The sequence below is a fragment of the Carya illinoinensis genome, chromosome 16 (genome assembly GCF_018687715.1).
Source record: "Carya illinoinensis cultivar Pawnee chromosome 16, C.illinoinensisPawnee_v1, whole genome shotgun sequence".
NCBI classification, from domain to species: domain Eukaryota; kingdom Viridiplantae; phylum Streptophyta; class Magnoliopsida; order Fagales; family Juglandaceae; genus Carya; species Carya illinoinensis.
In genome coordinates this window covers 28,483,446-28,511,360 of record NC_056767.1, presented here as the reverse complement: position 1 = coordinate 28,511,360, position 27,915 = coordinate 28,483,446, and the positions used below count along the sequence as shown (strand labels likewise).

The window sequence follows — 27,915 nt, the reverse complement described above, 5'->3', positions numbered from 1 at the left end:
TTTTATATTGAAATTATGTTTGAAAATAAAATAAAAAGTGATAAATTGAAATTAGATTAGAATTTTGTATATGTCCCAAACCTTCCCTTAATCATAATCCTTTTGATCTCTTCCCTTGGGGACCTAAAAACAATGATTTTATGGGTTTTCTTTCCTTGAGAACTCTTAGAAAATCTTGATTATATCTGTTCATCAACCCCAGTTAACTTTTGGAAAATCTTACAAAGTATATTTCATCCTACTTTTATTCATGAAGTGGTATAACCCATCAATCCTTTAATTTTTCTTTTAAAAATATAATTGATGATCTAATAATAATAAAAAGTATTGCATTTTATATAAGATGATTGTTATATATATATATATAAATTAAATAAAAATAAATTTATAAATTAACGTAATTTTATGTGAACTGTTAAATTTATTTTATAATAAAAATAATTTTATAATTTAACGTATCACATTAAATTATATTACTTTATAAATTTTATTTTATATAATATTCTCTATAAAAAGTGAGGCACAAGTATGGACCCGCTCGTAGCATTATTCTTGACCTTTCGTCAGTTTCATAAAGATCCAGATTTTCAGTACCGACCCGACCAACAAAAGCATCCGGAAAAAAGGTGGATAAGTAAGAAATTCGTAAATTATGCGACAAACTCACAGTGAAAGTCTACTCTCTTGACGCCATGGCTGGGATCGCCAGCTGCTTTCCATCCAAGCCCCTCTTGACACGGACCCTTACAGCGACGCCTTCTCGTCTCGATTCCAAGCTCTTCGGAGTTCGCCTCTTCAACATAGGTACCATCAAGTCGAGCTCCATATCTCTCTCCTCAACCCTCGGTGGCTCCTCCGTCACCGCCCGGTACGGAGGCGGGTTTCGCCCCTCTGGCCCCAGAAATTCGAGGCAGTACCGGAAGAGCGATTCAGATGACGACCAAGCACTTGACATCTCCACCATTAGGTACTTATGGCTGAGTGTGTGCGCGTGCGTTCGAAGTTGGATTCGATTAAGAATGAAACTGAGCTTTTTGGTTTTGAAATAGGTCAGCCACTGTGAGGCTAATTGATGAGAAACAGAATATGGTGAGTGGCTTTCGTTTTGTTTGGTTTACGCTCGTTTGGTAGCTGGGAAAACGCAGGAAAGTGGAGATAAGTGCGAAATATCTTATCTTTTTGTCTAACTTTAAATGTTACGCTTGTGTGCTTCCTTGAGCTGCGTTCTTAATTTCTGAGATAATGTTATAGTTTGGAGATTGATGCTGTTATATTCGTAGGTGGGAGTGCTATCCAAAAATGAGGCTATTCAAATGGCTGAGGATGCCGAACTTGATCTGGTAATCCATCTTTTAGTGTGATTTCTTTGCTCTCTGAACAAGTAATTGAGTGGCCGGAAAATGTGCAAAAATAAAAAATAAAAAATTCGAGGAATACGCGAATGCTTGTTTGTTTTTGACTGTTGTTTGTTCAAATATGTGGCAATACACCGACAAAAAAATGTGGCAATATGCTTGTTAATGCACATTCTGAGAGTATCCAATTTTGTGATATCACCTCACTACCCAAACACAACCTAAAAATGATCCTATGCAAAAATAGTGTTGTGGGAGTGAATAGTAATTAAAAGTAGTGAAAAATAGGTGAAAAGTAATAATAAAATAATGAATAGTATTGGCGTGTATCCCACAAGTGAATAGTGAAGAACTAGTGCTGTTGTTCAGTTTTCCATTTTCTTTTAATTTAACTACTGGTTCTTGTTCAGTTTGAGGCATCTTGGCTGTTTGCGTAGTTGGTTTCTATTGCATGGTTTTATCAGATGCCCATATTTTTACATGCTGAGAGTCAATATTAGCCGATGAGCCAATAATTCTTCCCTCTCTTAGGAAGAGGGTGGAGCCAACGTCATGGATTTAAGACTTGTTGGGTTTATGAGCAACTTAACAACAGTGGAAAAAAAAAAAGAAAAAAGAAAAAAAATGAATGTTGATTTTAATCCAATAGAGACGTTGATTTATAAAAGAAAAACTGTCTACTAAAACCCATGAGAATAATGATATATATCAGATGAGTTCCTGCTTGTTTGTAGAACAACCAAATCATTCTTTTCTGACGACTTGTGGAATTTTGCTCAACCAAAGATTCACCTTTTTGTTTTTACGACATATGCATTGGGTGATTGGGCAATGCTAGATCTCCAATGTCAACTTCTGCTTCACTCGCCTCCAGTGTATTTATTGAAATTCTTATCACAAATTGTGGAATTAAAACCATTAATTTTCCATAGAAGGTATGAACTAGTTGCTCTTCGCATCCAATACGCTGAATGTAAACGGTGAGTCTCAAGTAAATAAAGTGTGTTCATTCTATGTAAGAAAATGAAAGGTTTATTTTTTTGAGCTTCTAGAGTGATCTGTGGTTCTTTCTATTAATTTATACAGGAACTTATTTGCACTCGGTTTTTTGTAGGTCATATTATCCCCAGATGCTGATCCCCCTGTTGTCAAAATAATGGATTACAAGTACGATGTACTTTGCCATATTTTTTCAGATGAAGAGTTGTTATATATATATATATAATTTCTTTATTAATTATATTTTAAAAAAAATCTACTACAGTTTTTTTTTTTTTTCAATTTTTACCGTATGTCAGCCATTTGAAATGAAAATTAATGCCTCATTTGGTTACACATACTAGATGAAATGAAAGTTGAATAAAATATTATTAGAATATAATTTTTTAATATAATTTTTTTTTTGGGATTTGAAAAAGTTGAATTGTTTATTGTATTTTGTGTAGGAGTTTGGAAAAGTTTTAATGATGAGATGAGATGGTTTGTGTAACCAAACGAGGCCTAAGTTGATGTAATTCATGTGTTTATGATTCATATATAGTTTAGAAAAAAAATTGACCAGTATTTCAAGTGTCAAGCAGTAAATGAAATCAAAAGCCCTATCTACATGAAGTGTGATGTATGGTCCCTTACAAACTCAAGGTAGCTTTTATGTGTAGATATTGTTCACCCAATTGTGTTCTTATCTGTTCACGTGAAATAAAGTATCCCAGAGGGCATGTATGGTCTGTTGCTAAGGATATCTTTGCTATATTGGAATCTCATATTTTTTTTTTAAACTTCAAAATGGTAATAATTTCACGAATGAAGGGCTATATGCTTATTTAGGTTGTAGGACACTTCTTCTCCTCTAAGAAGAATTATCAATTCGCTTTCGCCCCTTTCCCCTTCGATGTTTAGTTTGGAAGTTACATGCTCATCCATTGGGTATTTAATTGATGACCTCATCCCAATCCTTTCTTCTGAGGGGAGGTAGCGCCATTTGACCCTGGAGATTGTTAGGCAAAACAAATAGACTAAATTACTAATACATGAATGGTACAAAGGTAAAAATGAAAGAGTGTTGTCCTTGGACCTGGACCGTCTTTAACTTATGATAAAATGACTGTTGGATCAAAATCTATATATTTCTCAATCTGATTTTTTAAAGTTTTTCCCTCTTGTTGAATGTTCATGTTGGGGTTATTGAACCTTAGAAGACCCTTTGATCCATATCTCTTCTCTCTTTTCAGTAAATATAAATATGAACAGCAAAAGAAGAAAAGAGAACAGCAGAAGAAAAGCGCTGGTGAATGTCTTCCCTAATTAGACTTCGCTGATTTTCTCTGATTTATGTTTCTCAGATTTCAGAAAGTTATTGACAAAGTCTGCTCTTAAATGCTAGCCAATCGCGTGGATTTAAAGGAGCTCAAAATGGGGTATGTAGTCAGTTTCATTTATGATTCTTTTGGCTAAGTTTTTCTTTGACAAGATTCCCTGGTTATCTGGAATTAATTTTCTTTTATCAGTAAACAAAAATTTTTATCATAAGAATAGGCAAGAGCCCAAGTATATGGAACATATAGAAGAGTATCGCCTATGCGTGCTAGTTTACTGAATCTGGAATTATGTATGCAAAAACATTTCTTACTTGCAAGGAACGGCTCAAAGAGGGTGGGTGGATGCTATGACATATGGCTAAAATGCAACCAACCATACTAAGGGTTAGTTGAAACCTAGAGTGGCCAGACCCCCTAATCTAACCATGAGATTAGGTATTAAGGGGATGCATGTATGCACTTTTTTACCTGCATGTTTCAAATTCTCTCTTTAGGCCGTAATTCGATAGCTGAAGCATCCACATACTTTATACTAGTCAGTTTCAGTTTGTAAATGTTTTCATTAACTGATTTTCTTCATTTTCTTTGCAGTTTCAACATTGATCAACATGACTATTCTGTTCGGTTGAAAGCTGCAAGGAAGTTTTTGAAAGATGGTGACAAGGTTACTGGGATTTTCTTATGACGTCGGCATGGAGTATACATGTTGAAATTGTGTTTGTGATTTGACTTATCAAAAAAAACATTTGAGATATCAAATCCTGCAGGTGAAGGTTATAGTGAGCCTGAAAGGTCGTGAAAATGAATTCAGGAATATTGCCATCGAGCTTATCAGACGTTTTCAGAATGATGTTGGAGAGGTACTCATGACATAGCCACGTAGGTTTATATTCTGTCTTTTTTTCCCTTCTGTTTTTTGGTAAGTAGGCTCTTCTTTCACGAACAAGAACAGAAATACATTGTTAAATAATTGACTAATATGTTTGGAATGGAACCATTGCAGCGCTGATATGGTGCAGTTTTGACTAAACTTTGGAAGACTAATTCTTTTCGATCCCCATTTGCAATTTTTGTCAGCTAATGCTTGATCACCACATATTAAGCAAAATTTAGTTAAAAGTAGTCTCTAATTCTTGTCAATCCTCAATTGTAATTTTTTCAGATGAATGCTTGATCACACGTATTAAACCAATCTCAGTTGAAATTCATTTCAGTTAAATTTATATAGGGAAATCATGATGCAGTCATTCTTGATACTGTTTCAAAACAGGTTCGTTTAATCTCAAAAGAATGGTCAACTACAGTTGGCTTGGTATCATTGGCTTCAGTCTTCTTCAAAACTCTCCCTCCATTGCCTTTCTATTCAGACCAGGGGTGCCCACTCATTTTTCTTGAATATCCTAGGAAATTTGTCAATAAGGTTACAGCTAGCCTTTCAGAGAAGTCCCTGAGAGATTGCATTGGAGAGACCTAGAATTGACTCTTACTTCCATCAGGGCTGGGGAAAAACATGGATGGCAGCAGGACCATCCCTGCTACATTTCTGGTTCTCACCTTTGGACCAATTAAAAATTTAGTCAAGTAAATTACCAATAAAAAAACTTGTCAAGTAAATGTGGCATCAATAAGTGACCTGAACAGTCTTCTTTGGTTTGGGCGTTTGTGGTTCACTTCACTCTTGTGATTCTCTTCTAGGTTCAGACATTTCTGTCATTTTATTTATCTTTTTGCATTTTTACATCGATGCCTGTCTTAAGTCTTGGTTATTCTCTTTTAAAGTGTGGTAACTCCCTTAATTCTGTCTTCAATCTCCTGTTGGGTTGGAATGCAGCTTGCAACCGAGGAGGCCAAAAACTTCCGTGACCGGAACATATTCATAGTTTTGGTTCCGAACAAGGCACAAAAAGCTCAAGAACCACCAAAGAAACAAGACAAGTCAGCGGCAAATGAAGTATCAGCTAGTGTCTGAGTGCAGTCCAAAGTTTCATTTATTATGGCCGTGGGGTGCTAGTGATGGCACAGTTACAGGGTGATATTCAATGATTCATTTTCGTTCTTCAACTTGATCGAGGATCCAGAAGCCTTGTATAGCATTAGTTTAACATTTGTTAGAGAATATGTTTACTAGGCTTTTAATAATAGAATCTACATTCTCTGTTCTAACTTGTAGTAGAGTTCTGGAAGCGAGTTTGGACCATTGCTTTAAAGATTGGATTGCTATGTCCATGTCTATAACAGCATGTTGTCTGTTCAAGCATTTTGTGATGGATGCAAGTGGGGCAAGTGCACAAGTGGTTGTATCCCAGATTCCCAGCTACCGGATGGGAACCGTGGAGAATGATCCATAAATCAAGAACGTAAAGGCAGAGTTTAGACACCAGTATGAGGTGAATTCACATTTCCTTTTATAGCTGTTAGAATCAGTCTCCATTTATTATGGTGGTATCCATTTTAGGATATATGCAATCTTGATATCTTCTGTGGTGTTGTTTATGCCTGATTATTTGTATTCTTCTTGAATGGCGTTGAGTAAAGAGATTGGAATCTTATTCAATCAAACAAAGGTGAAGACCCCCAAGCATTCAAAAGCTGAAGAAAGGTTGTAAGAGTAAATACCTCTTAACACAACTTTTATTTTTATTATTATTCCTATTGCAAATGTTCTTTTATGTGACTGAGTTTGAACTCATTGTCTTAAAACTTTCGTACTTGTGTGTCGTGGTTGTATTTTATGCAGTTTTCCTCGGGTGGGCGATTTTTTGACATGATCCACGTATTCAATATAAACATTACACGAAATTCATGAGTCAAATTAAGGCTGACCCGTGCATAATTTGAGCTTGATTTAATACGATATGAACCCAACATGCAACATTTAGTAGATTAGGATTAAGGAATTTGACACGCCAACACGGCAACATCTTTGTTTGACATGACTGAATAAGCTTCTATTTTGTTGTTGGGTGGTGGGGGTGGGGGGTGGTGAGGAAGGGATACCTTCGGGTGAAAATGCAAGGCCAACTCTCAAACGCCGCCCCATTTTTGCGTGTGCCTGATCTATTTTGTTGTGCTTTTGTGTGTGTGTGTGTGTGTATATATATATATATATATATAGAGAGAGAGAGAGAGAGAGAGAGAGAGAGAGAGAGAGAGAGAGAGAGAGAGAGAGAGACGAATGTGCAAGTAGGAGTAGCAAGTCTTTGTCTAGATAGAGAGACTTTAACTTGCACACCAAACGATTTGGGGTTTGGCTTCGTTTCTAAGTTCTTACATCCCAAGCATTCCTACTCTCTCTATGTAACCCCTAAACTGCAGCGGTTTTGAAAGCAATGGCTTTCGTACTTTTTTAAGTATTTTTTATGGTTGGCAGATTGTAGATTCTCATCCTAGCATTGCTCATGCTTCTTTTTACAAATATTTTCAATTTGATTTTGCGTTTACTTATTCCGAAACAAATAATAGTTTGTTGACATTATAAAAAAGGTTTTACGGTTGAGTCATACTATATACTATATTTACGGCCATTCTAATTACATCATACTGTATTGAGATAAGAGTGTAGGTAGTATATAACATTTTCTTTTATGGCTTAGACAAGAAACGACCAATGATTCCTTTATATTGTAAGTCATCCTAGAGCATTGTCACCCGATATGCTTATACTGATTGCATCCGTCCTCCTTTTGCGGATCTTTCCAATTTGGTCCGGTCCGGTCCATTCCATAATGGGGAGAACTTGTTGTTTTCATAAGATGTGAAATAAGGAATATGCTTATATGTTTCAAAATTAACAAAAGTAAAATTTTAGAGAAATTTATATCTCGAATTATGCTCATGTTCAGGAGTTAATGATCTTGAGCAATTAATGAGAGCAAACAGTCTCTAGTTTCAACTGATCATGTTTGGACTTTCTGCAGCATTGCATGAACTCCAAGACTTGGTTCGAGGATGCATTAATCTTTAAGAGCAACATCCACATCAGCATTAATTAATCCAAAATTAGGCTAAAAAGCCATTAAAATCAGCCTCATCATCAAACTAGCTCATTAAACAAAGAAACATTGTGGCTTCTGTATACTGGTTCATTAGCCAGTACTTACGTACGTAGTAAGGCTAGATATAAATATATATATATATATATTTTAAAAAATCTTTTATATATAAAACTTCGATTTGAAAAAGAAAGGTGAGTGTGATGTTTTGTATTTCTGAAAAGAATACAAAACAAAATAATAAAAGAAAAGAAAGAAGAATATTTAAATAAAATAAAATAAAAGATTGGTAGAGAGAGACAAATATATATACAAGTGTTTAAATAAACTAGAGAAAGATGTATAGAGTCATGAGACTTATGGTCTCTTAAAAATTGGGTGCCGAAATTAAAAAGAGATGGAAAAAAGAAGAGAGAGAGAGAGAGAGAGAGAGAGATTTTTTTTTAGGTTGATACTAAGAATACAAGATTATATTCTTCTATTTTTTGAAATTTTTTCTTGAAATAAGCAGCAAAATGTTTGGAAACAAAAAAATCAAGTGGGACTTCAGTTTTATTAGATTAATTAAGATCCTCTTTGGATGGTAAAAGTATTTCATTTCATCTCATCATTATAACTTTTTCAAATTCATACATAAAATATAACAAACAGTTCAACTTTTTCAAATTTTAAAATAATAATAATATTAAAAAATAATATTATAATAATATTTTATTTAAATTTCACTTTTCATCTAAGACCATTTTATATATCTCACTATCTAAAGCCATTTTTCACAATATATATATATATATATATATATTGAGATAAAATGGTCTTAGATGAAAACATATATATATATATATATATATATATATATATATATATATATATGTAATGTAATTAAATTTTCCGTTCATTTGAGGTTCATCGTATTTGTGGGTATGTTAGGCAACAAGATCACTAGCTAATTAAGCAGCTTGGTACAAGAAAAAAGTTTACAAGTAATTAGTTATTTGCGACGAAAATTATCATTTCTTATCAAAATGAGTCAATTCTCATCATAAACATTCATTTTTATGGTAAATAACTTTTTGCAAATAATCATTTTTCTTTACATTCTCCCTTTTATGAAATCTCTTGTTATGGGGCATACATATATTTTTGGAATAATGCTACGTACACTCTATATTCTCATCTTATTTTTATTTCACTATTATTATTATTGGATGGTAAAAAATCATTTAATAAGAAATTATCTAATGGTGATAAATATGTCACACCTTATATAATAGGACGAGAATGAAATGATAGTGTGATATATAGAATTTTCCATATTTCTATCTCAAAGTAAGTCTTCTTGAACGTACCAATAGAAGCTACTTAATTTATCTGTTAAACAAAGAAGCATACTAAATACATGCCTTTTCACAAGTTTTGCATTCATATCAAACCTTAAAAGTTTTGAACCATCCGAATGATTATCCTTCTCACTACTATTAATTTGTCAACAACACAACCTAGTACTACTTCTACATCAATTAGATTGATCTTCCAAAAACCACTTAAGATGGCCGGAGATACATATATGCCATATGGAGTACCGATAAATCATGATTAGTCTGGTGCACATTCAATACATTGCATAATGTGATTTATGTGTATAATATATATAAATTAATGAAACAAAAGCAATTTATTATTATTATTTTTTTAAAACCATCCGATCGATCTAAACAAAATGGACATATTGATCTAGTAGCTAGGTGGTCGTTGGAAAAAGCCTGGCGGTGAAGACATAGACGGTAGTTGAAAAATAGAGGAAGCTTCACTTCATGGCAATGGAGACCCTGCAACCAACAACAATGTACACCACCACCCTTATGTGGACGCATTAGGTGAGAGATCAGGAACTAAAGCTCTTATGACCTCCGACCCCTTCATTCATAAAAAAGAAAGCCATCCTCCCTTCACCACCTCACTTTCAGCTCATCTTTCTGATCCCACACCACCACCGGCCACCATGGAAGCCAGCGCCGGACTTGTTGCTGGGTCTCACAACCGCAACGAGCTCGTTGTCATTCATGGCCATGAAGAGGTAAATTAGCCATCGAGAGATCAGTAATTACAAACATGGAGCAAAGAAGTTTTGGTTTTAGTCAGTTTGTATATCTACGTACGTGGCTAATGTATATGTATCTTGGTTTTTGTGGTTTTGTTGCAGCACAAGCCTTTGAGGAACTTGGATGGCCAAGTCTGTGAGATTTGTGGCGATGACGTGGGGCTTACAGTGGATGGAGACCTGTTTGTGGCCTGCAATGAGTGCGGTTTTCCGGTGTGCCGACCATGCTATGAGTATGAGAGGAGAGAAGGGAGCCAGCTTTGTCCTCAGTGCAGGACCAGATACAAGCGTCTCAAAGGTATTGCAAAACATGCACAACGTGTTAAGTTTACAAATTACAATGGCAAAGAAGACAGCAAACTTATATTGTTTTTTTTTTTTTTTTAAATCTGTTTTTCAATATTTTGGAAATAATATTGTGAAGGGAGTCCGAGGGTTGAGGGAGATGATGATGAAGAGGATGTTGATGACATTGAGCACGAATTCAAAATCGAGGATGAGCGCAACAAGCATAACCAGATTGCAGAAGCGATGCTTCATGGTAAGATGAGCTATGGAAGGGGCCCAGAAGATGATGAAAATGCCCACTTCCCCCCGATTATTTCTGGTTCTAGATCGCGACCGGTAAGGAAAAAAAGCTCATGGTTATCGTTGAAATGCTTAAAATGAATCCAAGCTTGTTGCGTTTTGCTCAGATATCAGATAAATTTCGATCAAACAGTACTATAAACAAGTGAAAAAACTGTTTGCATGCACGCATGCAGGTGAGCGGTGAATTTTCTATATCATCTCATGCGCATGGAGAGAACGCGCTATCTTCTTCGTTGCATAAACGAGTGCACCCATATCCAGTTTCTGAATCTGGTAGGTATCACCACTCTTCCCAGAATCCCACTATTTGTAGGATCTTTGTAACTTTCTTGCGATCCATATGAGAAACCCGAATCAAGATCTTCTCAAAGTTCTTGTCTGAATTTGATCGAGATTTAAGTAGGAGAGAGATCATACATTACCACAAGAAAAATGATTATTTGTGACGAATTATATGTGATGAGAATAACTATTTAAGACCAAAACAAACTTATTTTAACAGAAAATAATCATTTTAAGATATAACTAGCCAAAACGAAACAGTTTTCTTCTAACATGATCACAAAGTGATTCCTAGAATATTTATTGAGCTGAACTTATATTTCATGCAACTCCTCAACTCAAAAAGCAGAGCGAAGTCTATACTATCTTTTGGCAAAACTAATTGGTTGGGTGCTACACCCCTGATAAATTGATAATGCTAAAATTTCTGAAGTCCAGGCCTCAGAGTCACCTTTCTTTCTACTTTTATTGATTGAAGTTTTTATTCTAAACTTTCAAATGAGATGAAAAAATTTATGCTTTCTGAGAAGAAGTAGCTTTTCTTGCAAAATATTGCAGGAAGTGCAAGGTGGGATCATGATCAAAAGAAAGAGGATGGTTGGAAAGAGAGGATGGATGACTGGAAAATGCAGCAAGGCAACCTGGGGGGCCCTGAACCGGACGACTATGACCCTGACAAGTCCATGTGCGTACCAAATCTTCCAACTCCATTTATTCAAAGACTTGTTCATACAAATCCTTGTCGAGAAATTGCACCCATATATGCAGGATAAATAATCCAAATATTTAAAAATAATACGTTATATAACTGATCATGATGATCATGCAGGATAGATGAAGCTAGGCAGCCTCTCTCAAGAAAAGTACCTATTGCTTCTAGCAAAATCAATCCTTATCGGATGGTGATCGTGGCCCGGCTTGTTGTTTTGGCTGCTTTCCTCCGATATAGACTAATGAATCCGGTGCATGATGCCTTTGGGCTCTGGTTAACATCTGTGATATGTGAAATTTGGTTTGCAATTTCATGGATCCTTGATCAGTTCCCGAAATGGTTCCCCATTGATCGTGAAACCTACCTTGATCGTCTCTCTCTCAGGTATACCGATTTGTATTCAAGTGTATATATATATATAACTTAGAACTACATAATTACTTGTGCTTTGTAGAAACTGTTTGAAGGTAGAGCAGCTGACTTTTTGGTAAACTCTTTTCAGTATCAACAGATTCTCTCTTCCAAAAGTTCTGTAACAGAGCCTAGTATATATACTATTTTCCAAGTTGTTTATTAAAAGGCTAAAGTGAAATGAAAAAGAGAAAGAAGACGAGCCTCAACGGGTTTGACACAAGTACTTGTAGCGGTTCTTTTTGCCGATTTTTTTCACAAAATAAAGAACTTGACGCCTAAAAGCCTATAACTCTCCCCATAGGAAAGCAGTTCTTGATAATCCAGTAGACATCATTCTGGTGGCAATCCCTCCATTTCAAGTTTGAAATAAATAGTAAACATTTGTGTGAAGTATAGAATATTTGATTATTTCATTTGTTAACATAATGTAAAATTATAAAAAAAAAAATACTCCATATTTTATTGTATAATGAAGTCCCAAACCAGGACTAAATTGACACTGATGGGTTATTGGAAGTTGAGTTGAATAGGATCCATGGCATATGTGACTGAAGAATGTGCTGCTCCAATCAAATAGCTACAGGTGTAATTTGTAGAGCATATCATGTGGATTTTTGCCAGTACAGGACTGCAAAATCACCCTGAACCAAAGGACAATGTTCCTTTGGGCTTAAGGATTACATTTAAGACTTCAAAGAACTTTGACATTTAAATTCTTCTGTTAAATGTCTCCAGAAGTTCGATTCTGAGGTATACTAAAAACTGACACAGGTATGAGAGGGAAGGCGAACCAAATCAACTGGCTCCAGTAGATGTCTTCGTCAGTACGGTGGATCCCATGAAGGAACCTCCTCTTGTTACAGCCAACACAATCCTTTCAATCTTGGCCATGGACTACCCGGTTGATAAGATCTCATGCTACATATCAGATGATGGTGCTTCCATGCTCACGTTTGAAGCCTTGTCTGAAACTGCAGAATTTTCTCGGAAATGGGTACCTTTCTGTAAGAAGTTCTTGATAGAGCCTCGAGCCCCTGAGATGTACTTCTCCGAGAAGATTGATTATCTTAAGGACAAGGTCCAGCCTACATTTGTCAAGGAGCGTCGAGCTATGAAGGTTTGTACCAACTCCATTAATGCCATTCCCTGAAAAAGTATTTATAAGCAACTTTACATAATATATGCTGGATTTGTGGTGCTTGACAGAGAGAATATGAAGAATTCAAGGTTAGGATAAATGCCCTTGTGGCTAAAGCCACAAAGGTTCCTCCAGAAGGGTGGATCATGCAAGATGGGACACCATGGCCTGGAAACAATACTAAGGATCACCCTGGTATGATTCAGGTCTTTCTTGGTCAGAGTGGAGGTCTTGATGTTGAAGGAAATGAGCTTCCTCGTCTTGTCTATGTTTCTCGTGAGAAAAGGCCTGGTTTTTCACACCACAAGAAAGCCGGTGCCATGAATGCTTTGGTAAGAGTTTAAACTTTCAAGCACCCTCTGCCTTCTATTCAATTAAAACTTCCTCACCTTTATAAACTTCTGTTTTTATGCTTCTTTTAATACTCCGTTAATTTACAGATTCGGGTCTCTGCTGTGCTTACCAATGCTCCTTTCATGCTGAACTTGGATTGTGATCACTATATTAACAACAGCAAAGCTGCTCGAGAGGCCATGTGTTTCTTGATGGACACCCAGATTGGAAAAAAGGTTTGCTATGTCCAATTCCCTCAAAGATTCGATGGTATTGATAGGAATGATCGTTATGCCAACAGAAACACAGTCTTCTTTGATGTAAGTCAGTGTTAGAATCTCACCATAGCAATGGTTCTTGTTTACTGGTTTGTTTTAATAACAGTAGAAATAATGTTCTTTAACTCCTTTTCTTTTGCAGATTAACATGAAAGGTCTCGATGGACTTCAAGGTCCTGTATATGTGGGCACAGGATGCGTTTTCAGAAGGCAAGCTCTATATGGCTATGAACCTCCAAAAGGTCCTAAGCGCCCAAAGATGGTAAGCTGTGACTGCTGCCCATGTTTTGGACGCCGCAAGAAGCAAAAATATGCCAAGGACGGGGCAAATATAGAGGAACCAAGTCTACAAGGTTATTGGAGATCTTTGTCTTGTTTAATTATATCTTTTGTATGCAATATTGCTCCCTACCATATATCTTATCTCCACATACTTCCTTGTTTGAGTAGGAATGGATGATGACAAGGAGCTGCTCATGTCCCAGATGAATTTCGAACAGAGATTTGGACAGTCTGCAATTTTTGTTACTTCAACCTTAATGGAACAGGGTGGTGTGCCTCCTTCCTCAAGTCCAGCAGCCCTGCTCAAAGAAGCCATTCATGTAATCAGTTGTGGCTATGAAGACAAAACAGAATGGGGTCTTGAGGTAATGTTAACAACTCTATTCAATGTGCCTCCAGATTTCCCTTAAAAAATTTCTAATGTGTATAACCAGTTTTTGTCACTACTTTTGAATGGTGCAGCTTGGCTGGATTTATGGATCTATCACAGAGGATATCCTCACAGGTTTCAAGATGCATTGCCGTGGTTGGAGGTCCATATACTGTATGCCAAAGAGACCTGCATTTAAGGGTACAGCTCCAATCAACTTGTCAGATCGGCTCAACCAGGTGCTTCGGTGGGCACTTGGTTCCATTGAGATTTTTTTCAGCCACCACTGTCCTGTCTGGTATGGCTACAAGGAAGGGAAGCTCAAGTGGCTCGAGAGATTTGCCTATGCCAACACAACTGTTTATCCCTTCACCTCCTTACCCCTCCTTGCATACTGTACCCTCCCTGCCATCTGCTTGCTCACCGATAAGTTCATCATGCCACCGGTAATATTATAACTGCCATTCTTTACATTGAAAGATGATAATTATGTGATTTTGGACTCAAGATGATTATAAAGTTTCTTAACCTCAAACAATGGAACATAACATTGCATGAATTATAACCATTTCTTTAGATAAGTTAAGAAGCACTTTAGTCCCAAACATGATACTCTGAGAGAAATGGATATATTCCTTAATCCTATAAAAATTGGAAAACATAAATAAAAATGTATAGTTTACAGAAGTTCCAAGCGTTTTTGCTGTGTCAGCCGATAAGATTATTCTCATGTTATCATTCCTAAATTTTCCATAATCCAGATAAGCACTCTTGCGAGTCTCCTCTTCATTGCCTTGTTCATGTCGATCTTTGCTACTGGCATTCTCGAGCTGAGATGGAGCGGAGTTAGCATTGAGGAATGGTGGAGAAATGAACAATTTTGGGTCATTGGTGGTGTGTCAGCACATCTCTTTGCTGTTGTGCAAGGTCTCCTAAAGGTTTTGGCCGGAATTGACACCAACTTCACTGTCACATCCAAGGCAACAGATGATGAGGATTTTGGAGAATTATATGCCTTCAAATGGACAACACTTCTAATCCCTCCAACCACTATCTTAATCATCAACATTGTTGGAGTGGTAGCTGGTATCTCAGACGCCATAAACAATGGGTACCAATCGTGGGGACCTCTATTTGGCAAGCTCTTCTTTTCCTTCTGGGTGATTGTCCATCTCTACCCATTCCTTAAAGGTCTGATGGGGCGGCAGAACCGGACACCGACCATTGTTGTCATATGGTCAATCCTTTTGGCTTCCATCTTCTCCTTGCTATGGGTCCGCATTGATCCATTTGTGATGAAAACCAAGGGACCTGACACCAAGCAATGTGGAATTAATTGCTAAAATCTTCACATTTCTAGAAGATGTGTGACAAAAATCTGGTTTTTATGAGTATGGTGTATGAACCTACAAAGGGGTGCAGAAGATTGAATAAAGAACATGTGAGATTTTATGTGCTGTAAAAATATTAGGTACCCAGTTTTGTAAGTGAAGCAAAGAAAATGTTGCTTACTATACTTTTGCAAAAACGGTGAAATTCATTCACAGTTCATGCATCAGAAAGTTGAGTGTTTCCTTGTTTATTATATTCTCAGTAACAAAGCTTGGGGAGAATACACTTACACCCTCCAACTACATGAACTCTCCTAAACTGATACATTATAATCTCCAATTACCAAAAACTGACAACTTGGGAAAGCTAGATGCTTGTTCCATCTACATTACCTTGCCAAGTGTAGAAAACAATCTTTTCACCAGAGTCTCAACAAGAACAGATGCCATCCTTGAAATGATGAAATCTATTAGCATCTCTAAACACAATAATTCTCTCTATAATCTTGGACATAAATTTAGTCGCGTTATGGCAATCTCAACTCGGAGGTTCCTAGTGATACTGATCTCAGTTCTAGGTTCAGTATAGATGAAAACAAATACAATGGCCAACTTCTCATTATGCACCTTGGTTATTACATCCTTCTCTTCCTCCTGCATTTTTTTTTGTCCCCAAAAAGAGGACGAGGCCCCATTTTATTAGTAGCCCTCACTTATGATGAAGGAATACCGTGGCAATACAAGAAAATCCCAACTAATCAACACCTCATTTACAATGTAAATATGGAAGGCCCAATGCATCCAGTTGCAACATCCCCTTAACTTCACGAGGAAGGTCTTGAATCGCCAAGATATCAGTTGACTGCCCCTTAGCTCTCTAATTTTCGCTAATCCATCTGCCACCTGATTGACTTGGCTGTAAGCATGGCATACCTGAATAACCATGTGGTTAGTAAAGGCCTTTGCTAAGTCCCATGCGTCCCTCACTGTCCAAATGACGTCAGACTTGTGCTGCCACCATGAACAGACACCTTGGAGTCAGATTCCTGCCTGCACAGTTCTCTTCCTCCTGCTTATCATGCATAGCAGTGACGGTGATTAAAATCCAGCCTCTCTCATCTTTCCGGTCAACTTCTCTAGCATTTTGTAGATTGCAGTTACTTGAGCATGGAACCGATCACCAGATGTAGACACGTGCTGTCTCACCAACCTCAATTAGAGTGCACCAAGGAGTCTCTGCCAATGTTCTTTTCTCCACTACTAGCGATTCGGAATGCACCCAACATTTTCTGGGTCCAATTCATATAGTTTGTCGGAAGCCACACAGGCTAGGTTTGTGTCTTCGAGAATCATGCAAGCACCTAGAAATGCACCCCAGACAGTGGCACCTGGCTCAAGCGGCACTTTCTCTATACATTTCAATGCCTCAGTTCGATTGTCCAGCCCGAACAAGGATGTCGTCCCAGTCATAAAAACTGATTTGCCATATTTTACATGGTTTTCATTGTATTTAGCCAGTATGACTGAGAATGATAATATCATATTACAAGTCAGTGAAGCAAACCCTGGCTCATACTTTGAAGAGGGTAACTTGAGCATGCAAAGAGGAAATCGGGCATTTTTCATTTCTTACTTCAATATAGCTAGGCAGGATAGTGATATATGCTCATTCAAGCCAAAATTATGGGAAATGCTTTTGCATTGACAGCTTTGAAATTACAAGTTAGGAGTGAAACTATGGCCATTAATTATATATTGTATCTAAAGGTCATTATTTTTTCAGTAGGGTTATACCCATTTCACAGTTCATATTTACTGAGATCTGCAAGTGCAAATCCATTGTGCTTGCTTATCAAAATTTGAACTTCGTAAAACTGCATCCATACATACACGACAAGATATGAGCTTCTACAGCACTTTCTGTTCTATTTTCACCCCCTTTCAACTTTACTTCTACTGTAAATTTCCATATTTTTTTTTTTCCACTTCCTTTGCATTTTCTCTTCATTTTCATTATACAAACATTACAAGTGGAAGGATCGTGCCAGTAACTCTTTTGTTGAGAAAAGAGGAAAAAAATGAGAAAAAAAAATACATAAAAAGATTTCTCACCAAAAATTTAAGAAATAAAAATAAAAAAATAAAAAATAATTTACATTCACATTGAACCGAGCAGATGGTGACTTGAATCTGCTGAAGTGACGAACGGGTAAGTTGTTGTTAGCTTAGCAGCTGGTCAGGGTCATGGGGGTGTCTTGATTGCCAAGATTGGCTGTTACCCTTCTCCAAATCTTGTTCCAATTGTATGAGATTTGTCTGAAGGCTGTGTTCCTCTACCTGCTTCAGTCCAAAATACTCAGAAATTATGCAATGAATGAATTGTTGAGGAACAAGTACAACATTTTTTTAAAAGCACCAGAAATAATTCAAGCTACAAGTTTTACTAAATTTACAGTAGGTGCAGAAAGAAATTCCCAGGACAAGATTTGGAGATTTGAAGACCTGAACTGAACTGGACCAGAAGTTATGGACAAGGGGAGAGAAATGAAGAAACTGACAGTAGGCATTAATTGCCCCCAAACAACTAATATTTTGAATGCCTAAATTATTGGAAAGTTAAGCTATAAAGTCATGTTGTAAACTACCCTTTTACATAACAAACTGACAGGCGTTCAACCACGCAAGTAGTAAAACTATAATACATGTTTTGCAGTTACTATGAAACTGAGTTTGGACCAGCCGGACCTGATCCACCATTTCCAAGGTGATATATGTTCAAAACTTTTTAGATCACATCATTTGCATAAAATAGTATTCCATTGCTTCTGAGAATAATTGTTTATTAGTTTTTTTTTTTCAATTTAGTCCTTTCCCCCATATCCCTTGCTTCCTTGGTTTTGGGTAGTTCTTCTATCTATTGGTCATTTCTTTTTGCTTTATATAAAAATAAAGAGCGTGGGTGATTGATGGGAAAGGGGGGTTTTTTTCTAACTACCAATGAAGTCTCTCACAACACGAATTCTTCAGTTACAAATAATTTTCAAATGGGTGCATGGTCTGCACACCATGTAATCAGTTAACAGTTTGACATAAATCCTCAAACTAGGTTCACGATAAAAAGGGCTTGGTGGAATTGGTCTGGGAATAAAATATTGCGTGTCTAGGAGAAGAAAGAGAAGAAACAAAATCAATAGAAAGTGTCCTTAAAGTCAGAAGCCCTGGACCGCTCCTCTCTCCAACCTGCCTTCTTATTCCCTCCAAAGATGTAAATATTTGAAGTTTCAAAAAGTGAAAAGCAATCAAGAGCAAACAGAGAGGTAAAGTGTAACAAGAATTAGAAGAAAGTTAAACTCGCTTGAATCAAGGAAAAATAAGCCAAAAACAAGCTGCCCATCTCATGAGTCCAAGTGTCAAGTTTAAAATAATTCTTCAATGCAATCCGAATCTTCAGGTGTGATTTTCAGAAATTAGGTCTTAAAACACTAAAGTTGATTTTTGACAGCATTCAAGTGTAATGTTGCAACTTTAAAATAAAACAGTGGAAATAATCTTTTCACCACAAAAGAAGTGGCACTTTTGTGCCAGCAAGCTTATATCATTGTCTCACCTGCATAGCTGCCATTGAAGTCAACAGTTCTTCACATTCATCAATCGAAGCTTTCTCCTGTGCCGCCATGACAGCAAGTTCAAAAACCAGACTGTTCATGCCCTCCACCTACAACACATGAATTTAAGAGGTGGTATTGAGAATCCAGAATTAAGCATTGTGCAAAGTTGTTGGAAATAAAGCATATTAATTTTTTTATACAAGTATGAAGCATTTCTGTAGGTTGTCCCGACGGAAACATCGGGTGATTGTTGTTGACCGATGTTGTATGAACAGAAAGAGTGAAGAGGATGGATTATCTGCTACTCCATTGTGAGGTTGCCAGGGCGTTATGGGATCATGTCGTAAGAAGATTGGAGCTAGCTTGGGTTATGCCTGCTAGTGTGGTCAAGCTTCTGGCCAGCTGGAGGAATATTGGTGGTATTCCCAAATTACAACTTTGTGGAAGATGGTTCCTATTTGTATTCCAACGTTCATATGGAAGGAACGTAATGATAGGAATTTTAAAGGTAGGGAACGCTCACTAGAGGAGAATAGATTGTTCTTTGTTAATACTTTATTCCTATGGGCTAGACCCATTTATTATTTTCATGATTTTCTTGAATCTATCTCTTCCTCTTCACTAGGTGTTACCTCTCGTGTACTTGGGCTATGCCTATTCCTATTATTTATTTATTTATTTATTATAAGTCTATGCCTATTCCTATTAATATAATCTTTTTACTTATCAAAAAAAGAAAGCATCATTAACACAATAGTCCGCATTACTTTTAAACAATGGGGTAGCACGTCTAGCTGCTTAGGCATTGCTCAAGTGGTAAAAGTATGAAATGCTGTTGAGGTAGATCTCAGGTTTATAAAAAATGGAGGAAAACAGAAATTGAAGCAGCACAGTCCTAAAATTTAAAATGTGTATGAAAAGCTTAAATATAATTAGACACGTGTGCTCTCATCCTAGAAGAAATAATGAAGATGGCAAGAAAATGAAGATCTTGTCCATTGACCTTCTCTACTGACTACAACAGCCCCTAGCATACAAACTTTGTTGGAGGAAAACAAAAAGTCGCAGCGTGAGGCGCATAAAATTTTTTGTACATAATACCTTCATCTATTTTTCAAACTACACATTATCCCACACACATATATGATAAACCACTTGAGTGAAAATGAGACTGGTTGAGAAACAAAGAGAAGTTGGGGCAGTTAAATATATTTCTACAATGCACATGCCCAGTATAAGCAAGATACAATCACATCAACAAAAATCTCACCCTTGAGAGCATAGAGCCTATAGAGGTTCCCATCGCCTGCATCACATCAACAGCTGAGCAAATAGCAACCTCCAGAGATTCAATATCTGCCTGTAAAAGTAAAAAGCCAAAAATGATGGCAAAGAGCACTCTTCCCACAAATCAAATGCAATGAATTTTTATGACCTTGACATACCCATGCCCCTGATGTTACTGGAAGACGAACAGTGCTTGCCTCTAAATCTTCCAGTGCCCCAGATAAAGAATCAATATGATTTCTTTCAATTAGAGCCCAATCGTCGAGGTAGACCATCTGAATCAATCATGGTACATTCGAGCACTTAGAAAAGGCATTTGTTGAGATCAGGTACTTAATCTTGCATGCTCAAAAAAGTGAATTCAGTCCATCCCAATCAGAATCAGAGATAACATGAAAAAGGTAAGATTGTGTCTTCAAGAGAAGGTTAGGCCATCTTTTCTTCTAATGGAACTCTGACATAGTTCCTATTCCATAAGATCTGTACTTAGAGGTTGTATAAAAATAAAATAAAAATTAAAAAAAAAAAAAAAGATCTGTGCTTAGAGGATGAATTTTTTTTTATTTTCCATGATATGAGCCCTAAGGCCTGAGTTAATTTGGCAAATTTATTGGATATGACTCCCGTTGTTTATTCAGGATCAGATCATGATTTTGAACATGTCACATCTGGATGAAATCTTAATGCATCTAATCTCTATGTATCTTGTACAACTAAATCTTTCTTGCATTGAGGACTGGTAGGCAACTTCAACACTAATTTTGCTAACTGCATCTTACTGGCTTACAGTCTCTTATCTTGTAAAATGGGTAAAGGTTCTAGCTGTGTGGTTGTGATTCTGCTAGTATATACGCAAGTAAAGAGTGGATTGTCCACAACTTTTCTTTATTGGCACCGGGTGTCCAAGAACAACGTCCCAACTAATTCCTTCTGTTTGCATAGGCTCTTGGCAAGGAGTTTCCCGCAAGTACACCTCTAGTAATTCAAGGAGAAAACCCCCTAGTTCAATAGCCTCTAGAGATTGTTTGCACCCAGTGGGATTGGAACCTTGGACCTTGGAGGAAGCACACCACCAAGACTAAGGTCTTTAGCACTTGAGGCAACCCCTAGAGGTTGACTGTCCACAATGATATCCCATGCTTTATGTAGAAACACAAGAAAATATAGACTCTACCCGTATCATCGTGCCGTGTCTTTTGAAAAGAACATAATAAAGAAATGAAAATTATAATGTTTGCAACACAATAAAAAAGTGGTCTATTGGATTGAATATAAGTTATACATAACATGATAAAACCTAAAAGAGCAAGAGGCAGTACTTGATCATTCAAAATTGAGTTCAGCTTTAGATCTAGCTTCAGTTGTTGGAGATTGATCCTTTTCATGATTACCGAATCCCACAGATCTAGCATGTTGTTCTGAACGTTGAATAGAGTTCTCTGCACCATCAAACAGAGTTTTTTGATAAACGTTAACACATACTTACAAAAAATGTTAACATATGATATGAAAGAGAATTATATTCAGCATCAAAATCAATGCTTAACAAATGAAGATGATATGGCACTACATAACTATCATTGAAAGCATTTCAGTGATTGGTAAAACATATTTGATAAAACCATTCAGCACAAATGTCACGTATTTGAACGGTTTTGTTGTTCTTTCATTATGAAAGGGCATGTGTCCTATAGGTTTGAAAATTGGTCTGTTTGGAAATTCTTGCAGATAAAAGGGATAATATCAACAGGCAGAAGGAAATTCAGGTCATTAAAATCTTGTCCCCTACTAGATGGAATGAACCCCATCTCCAATAACTAGTTGGGGAGAACCTTGCAGAAACGATCATGACAAAGTATTTTTGGATTAGGGAGGGAAAGGATCAACCAGTTTGGACTGCAGCTACCAATGGCATTTTTTTCATCAAATCTGCTTGGCATAACATCATGTCGCATACAAAACTGAATTGAAGAAAATGGGTGTCGAGCAGACTTGCCCCTACCAAAATTTCCATTTTGATGTGGAAAGCTTAATTTACTTTTTTGGATTTTAATAGAAGAATACAACAGATTAATATCCAGATGGCCTCAAAATATGATTGCTGTGTAGTCTCAGATGTGAAATGTACTTTGTTCCGGTGAATTGTAGAGGGCTGGGGTGATTAGATATGCTTAAGGAAAATTTGAAGCTGGTTTTTCAAGTTATGGTGAAGGTACTAATACCATGGTGGAAGTAAGAGTTATTTGGGATGGTTTGCAACTTTACATGAAGTTGAACTTGAGAGAGAGAGTCAACTTGAGTCCAATTCACAAATTGTGATTAATTGGTGGAAAGGAAGTGTGTGCATGCCCTAGGTGATCAAGGGACATTTGGGAGAAGATTTTTTTTGTTAGTAGCAATCTCGCAGTTCATATGAGATGTATTTAGGGAGGTAAACTAAGTGGCTTCTACTTTGGGAAAAATTGGTGCAAGGGGTGTTACTCGGGAGTTGGGAACTATATCTCATCATGAAATTCAAAGGGAGATGGGGGGGACTTTTGGTGGTTGATGGATGTCATATCCCCCAGTTGCAGTGGAAGGAATATGAGGGTGGAGTTTGGGGTCTAGGTGTTATATTCCTGTTGTTATGGAATTTAGGCTTAAATTCTCCCATTACTGTTATCCTATAATCTTGTTTTGTAATGGATTGTTTTGTAGGTTCTTTGCTAATATTATATCTTGATTTTGGGCTTTATGCTATATCTCTTGTAACCACCAAAGTATTGTAAGCTGTAACTACGATATTTCTCCAAACAATAATAACATGGTATCGTCTTCTTTTGATTTTACACACACACATAGCGTGAGTGCATGTGAACCACTATGGACTGCAAGTCATTGACCAAGAGAATATGAGGCGAATTTACATGAGAGCAAGTGTGTATACATATATGTGACTGCGTATGTGTGTACCGGTATATAAGTCGTCAAAATTATCTTTCAAAACCTAGATATGATACTTGAATACAGATAACAACTATAGGCAAATAAAACATATGGAAAAATCATAAGACCTGCATCATATATAAATAAAAGTTTGTTAATCCCACAGAGATCATAATTTTTTACCTCTGCTATTACTTTCTGAATATGAAGTACAGCCTCTGCTCTTGCATTTGCAAATCGCCATTGCAAAAATCTATTATATAGCAGCCGCAGCTGATGAGCATCTTCTATGTAGCTTGTACCTCTTTTTCCTTTCTTAACATCCGCAATAAAACTGAGCACAGATGTAGTGCTGTTGGATTGCGTGGAAGAATTGGATGACCGAATCCGAGATGGAATAATTCCACCAGGAGGAGTTGATGGTCTTGACCGCGATGGACTGACACCTCTACTAAATGAGGGCGACACCGCTGAGGTCTTACAAGGAGATGGGGGCTGTGATCTAGAACTGGGCAAAGACTGAGATCTTACAGCAGGCGTGATTGATCTTATTCTATCTGATAAACTTGTAGAAAGAGACTTGTGAAGTCCAAATACCTGCAGTGGGTTATCATCATTTGAATTCACCTCCAATCCTACTCCAGCACTCCCGTCTAGTGATAATAGTCTCGTGGCATCACTAGCAGATCTTTTTAATGGTTTACCTACACCATCAGATGTCGGTGTTCTCCTCAGCAGAGATAGTCCAGTTCCCAGAACTGGGGTACTTAAAGCCCTGACGGTTCTGTCACCAAGATCCACACTTTTAGTCAACGTATTGGAAGATACCTTCCCGCCAATTCTACTTGGCCATCGACGCTGATCTATCAATCGGGTATGTGAACCTTCGACTGGTCTAGAATTCTCCGACTGATCAGGCACATTCTTTCCTTTAAGAGGACTCCTTTTCCTCTCCGGCGTAGGTTTGCGTGGAACGGTAGGTGTTTCTGCCTGCTTATGTGCCACATTTAATGACGGCCGGAGAGCACGGTCTGAAGAAGCATTTACGGGCTTTTCCTTCTTACCAATAGGAATTGATATGCTATCAGATTGAAATGAAACGGTCAAACTACGCATCGTGGAAGGCCATAAACTCTCTGGTGACCGACCATTCCCCATCCTTCTGGATGACAATTGTATATCAACTGCCGAGTCATGGACAGGTGTGGATGGCCGAGATGGGGAAGGTGGTGTAGAGGGCCGCTTCCTCTCGGCAGATTGCGCTCTCTTAGGTACCAAAGGGGAGGAGGGGGTCGTAGACAATGTTCTGGTGAGGTTTGGAGAAGGGCAACGCCGGGGTGTGGAAGGCCTTGCAGGAGATGGCGACTTGTACCTAGAACTAACTTCCCTCGTCCGAGATCGGCGGGCCGTGACTGCATTATTCTTTTCAGCCGGAACCAACGGTGGTCTTGATGTGTCCACCGCCGAGAGCTTCCGCAATGCTTGATGTGACTCATATATATCCATCCACGCTAAACAAATTAGACCACATTGAAACAAATCTTCACATAACTAAACCATACTCGACAGCCTCGGCATTCATGTACCGCAAAATTCAAAGAAATAACACCGGCTGCTCAAAAAGAAAGATCCTTTTCTCTGCAATCAATCTGCCACCCATGCACAGCCAAAAGCAAGAAAGATACTAATAAATGCAAAATTCAGAAGTATACATCTTTACAGAGACCCAGATCTGAAAGAGAATGAGTTCGAGAATCACAGCTAATAAACGTAGATGGGTCTTGTTCTTTCATCAAAGTAAGCCCAAATCCAAGCAGATCAGGGCGTGACAAAGCGGTTAAAGAGTGAGAGAGCAACATAGGATACAAACGGGGTCACAAAAATTTGCGGACGGTGCTACAACGTGCAGTGACGGTTACCATCAGATGTTTGAATTTGCAGGGGAGGGGTCCCCTTGGGAAATTGAGGAGACCAGGGAGTAGACTGAGGTAGTAGTGAGTGTAGGAAAAGCGATGGAAGGCCATGGGTGCGCAGGATAAGCAGTGTGATTCTTTTATTAATATTTTTTTTCCTTTTGTCTCTCTCACGGGAGTGCCATGGTCGGCTGGGCTGGAAAATGGGTTTTCACTCAAAACACAACCCAACACAACACGACGCCAAATCAGTTCAATGAAACTGATTTCAAAACTTGCACCCAAAATGAGAAAAACAAAAGGAAACTAAAAACAATTCTCCTACTCTTCCTCACTCATTTTATAAGTAGAAACACACAATTATCTTAGCGATCAACCATGACACTCAGAGATGAATTGCTAAATTACTTTACCAATTATTAATTAGTATTTAGGAAAAAAATCTATTTCTTCATTTTTTTTAAGACAAAACATCAGTGAATTATGTATTTTGTTTGTATTCTTTGAATAGCAGAATAGAAGTTTTGAACTTGCAACCTTGCAGGTGCTAGTGTTCTTAGGGAATGAAAAGATACAATGGAAGCCCACGTGGAAGGAAGATCATTGTTCATCCCAATTTAAAATCTACAGAATTGCAATTAAAGAAAACAATTTAAGCAAAAAAATAACATTAAAAATGATAAATAAGACCATCGATATTCGTATATTTGCATGATTTGATTAACTCAAGAGAAGTACCCACAGATCGACAATATATATTTTTTTTTTTAACGAATTGCCCGACTGCGAGATTTAGGAACGGAAATCGATGAAACGAAGGTAAAACAAAGAGTTTTCTGAATTCTGATGTGCTTGACAGGTTCCCTGACTCTTGTTTTGAAGACACGCTTACAGTGTACCACTGAGAGAGAGAGAGAGAGAGTTCATTGAATATCTCTGATAAAACTTTCAGATATATTATATCCAAAACAGAAACAAAAATCTATTCTGACATCTTTAACTAAAAAAATAATTTTTTTAGTTAAAGATTATTTTTCAATTCAATCCGAAAAAGGAAAATATGGAAAATTCAGAACAAAACCGGTGAAATCAGATCGATCACTTTTCGTTAGTTGTTTTTCACTTCAAATTGATAACATCAAAGCGATCTCCATCTGTAGGAGGAATCAGAACAAACTGAGATTTCAAATTCAAGAAAGAAATTATTTTCTCACCTTTACCAAATCAAAGAACCTATGCGCAGACAGTCTCCTCCAACTTCGAATTCGGAAACGCTCAATAGCAAATTCATCAAAAAAAAACCAAACCACCAAAAAATTACCAATAATATTAAAGAATTGGATCTCTTCGTGAATAGGATCGGAACGACACGAACAGGGATCAGCGGATCGCCGAAAATTTTGGAAGAATCGCCGGGCTTTGGTCGAAGATTAGGTTTTCCGGCGGAGAGTATATTCTATGTCATACAGAGAGGAGGAAGGAGGAAGCGATAGATAAGACTTATAGGAAAAATAAAAATAAAATAAATTGAAAAATAAAAAACGGTTTGAATCAGTTGGGACTTTGGGAGGGAGAGAAAGACAGTCGATGGACGACGACGTTCTTTTCGCGCCACCTACTTGTATTTACGCTTACTTAACTTAAAGCACTCTTTTACGACAAATAAATTGAAAATATTTTTTCTAGAATTTTTTTTTTTAAATTATAATTCTGCTATATACAATTATTTTTACATATTTTTTACTCATTTAATTAAGAAAAAATTCAGTTACAAACATAATTATGTACTAATCTACTAATCTGCGCACCAATTTAACGTGATTAGTCAAAAAGTAAATTTTATTAAAAATAGTATTAATTTAAATTTTAAGTATGAAGGAATCAGTATTGGCAAGCAGATTAGAACGCGACTTTGCTTGTATGTAGCAAAACTCAAATGTGATTAGTCAAAACAAGCATTTTCTATTAAACATATGAGGCAACCAATTATGTTAGCGGAATGCATAAGAAGTATGCAAAAATAACTACACATAGAGTTTTTTTTTTCTTTTTTAAAATTGAGTCCGGCTTCTTAGCTGTATTATTTTATTTTTTGAAAAAGAAAAATCCAAAATTTGGTTTTGTTTTTGTTGGTCTATGATAATATTTAATGAGAAATAATAATTGCAATCATAAAGTACGCAAATATCATAGTTTTTTTTAAATGTGAATAAATATAGAACTTATATAAAAAATTAATTTTTTTAATAATAAATTTCATTTTTTTCAAAAAATGTGTGTAACGCTTACACAATTTATGATTACATCTTACATTAATATAGATTAATTAATTTATAAAGTGACGTGATTTCATATGATACATTCATTAAACCACGATAATTTATGGATTTAATTTTATAAAATCTCCATAGTTAAACTATATCTCCATTCAATAACAATCATTTTGTTGGATTTTAACTTTCAAAATGATACAAATCGTAAAGCCACAACAGATAATGTAAAGCCGAAGAGATCTTATTAATTAGGTACATTTTCAAAAAAATAATAATTAAGGATAACTTCTTGTTCATATTCTACATTATCAATATCTTTATCTAAGGTTTATTAGGTAATACTAGATATAGTATTTTGTGTATTTAAAAAAAAAACAATTGAAATTTATTATTAAAAAATTATTTTTTATGT

The 27,915-nt window shown here is 36.7% G+C and overlaps 3 protein-coding genes across 5 annotated transcripts; 2 read left to right on the top strand and 1 right to left on the bottom strand.

The window, feature by feature from the left end:
* The first annotated feature begins 611 nt into the window (after positions 1-611).
* Positions 612-6,358, top strand: LOC122299588 (translation initiation factor IF3-4, chloroplastic-like). Of its 2 annotated transcripts, XR_006239708.1 has the most exons (10): positions 612-967; positions 1,050-1,089; positions 1,281-1,340; positions 2,470-2,522; positions 3,587-3,642; positions 3,739-3,772; positions 4,265-4,337; positions 4,441-4,533; positions 5,505-6,060; positions 6,209-6,358. XR_006239708.1 is itself a non-coding variant. In XM_043109971.1 (9 exons), the coding sequence occupies exons 1-9, from the start codon at positions 693-695 to the stop codon at positions 5,640-5,642; spliced, it is 822 nt and encodes a 273-aa protein (XP_042965905.1). In that variant the 5' UTR covers positions 612-692; the 3' UTR covers positions 5,643-6,358. The 2 variants fall into 2 exon arrangements, 1 of the variants encoding a protein (XP_042965905.1); XM_043109971.1 differs by having other exon boundaries at positions 5,505-6,358.
* A 3,212-nt stretch (positions 6,359-9,570) lies between these two features.
* On the top strand, positions 9,571-15,800 carry LOC122298622 (cellulose synthase A catalytic subunit 7 [UDP-forming]). Its single transcript, XM_043108453.1, has 13 exons — positions 9,571-9,742; positions 9,869-10,064; positions 10,191-10,390; positions 10,531-10,630; positions 11,198-11,324; positions 11,469-11,735; positions 12,537-12,882; positions 12,972-13,235; positions 13,344-13,556; positions 13,657-13,867; positions 13,965-14,161; positions 14,259-14,612; positions 14,928-15,800. Exons 1-13 carry the CDS (start codon positions 9,668-9,670, stop codon positions 15,507-15,509), a joined length of 3,132 nt encoding a protein of 1,043 aa, XP_042964387.1. The 5' UTR covers positions 9,571-9,667; the 3' UTR covers positions 15,510-15,800.
* A 1,508-nt stretch (positions 15,801-17,308) lies between these two features.
* Positions 17,309-26,809, bottom strand: LOC122298623 (AUGMIN subunit 8-like). 2 transcript variants are annotated; one of them, XM_043108454.1, is made up of 7 exons: positions 26,445-26,809; positions 23,501-24,966; positions 21,712-21,831; positions 20,551-20,667; positions 20,376-20,465; positions 19,105-19,212; positions 17,309-17,837 (listed from the first exon to the last, which is right to left on the bottom strand). In XM_043108454.1, exons 2-7 carry the CDS (start codon positions 24,821-24,823, stop codon positions 17,718-17,720), a joined length of 1,878 nt encoding a protein of 625 aa, XP_042964388.1. In that variant the 5' UTR covers positions 24,824-24,966; positions 26,445-26,809; the 3' UTR covers positions 17,309-17,717. The 2 variants fall into 2 exon arrangements, with proteins under 2 accessions (XP_042964388.1, XP_042964389.1); XM_043108455.1 differs by having other exon boundaries at positions 17,309-17,834; positions 26,445-26,803.
* Positions 26,810-27,915: the final 1,106 nt, after the last annotated feature.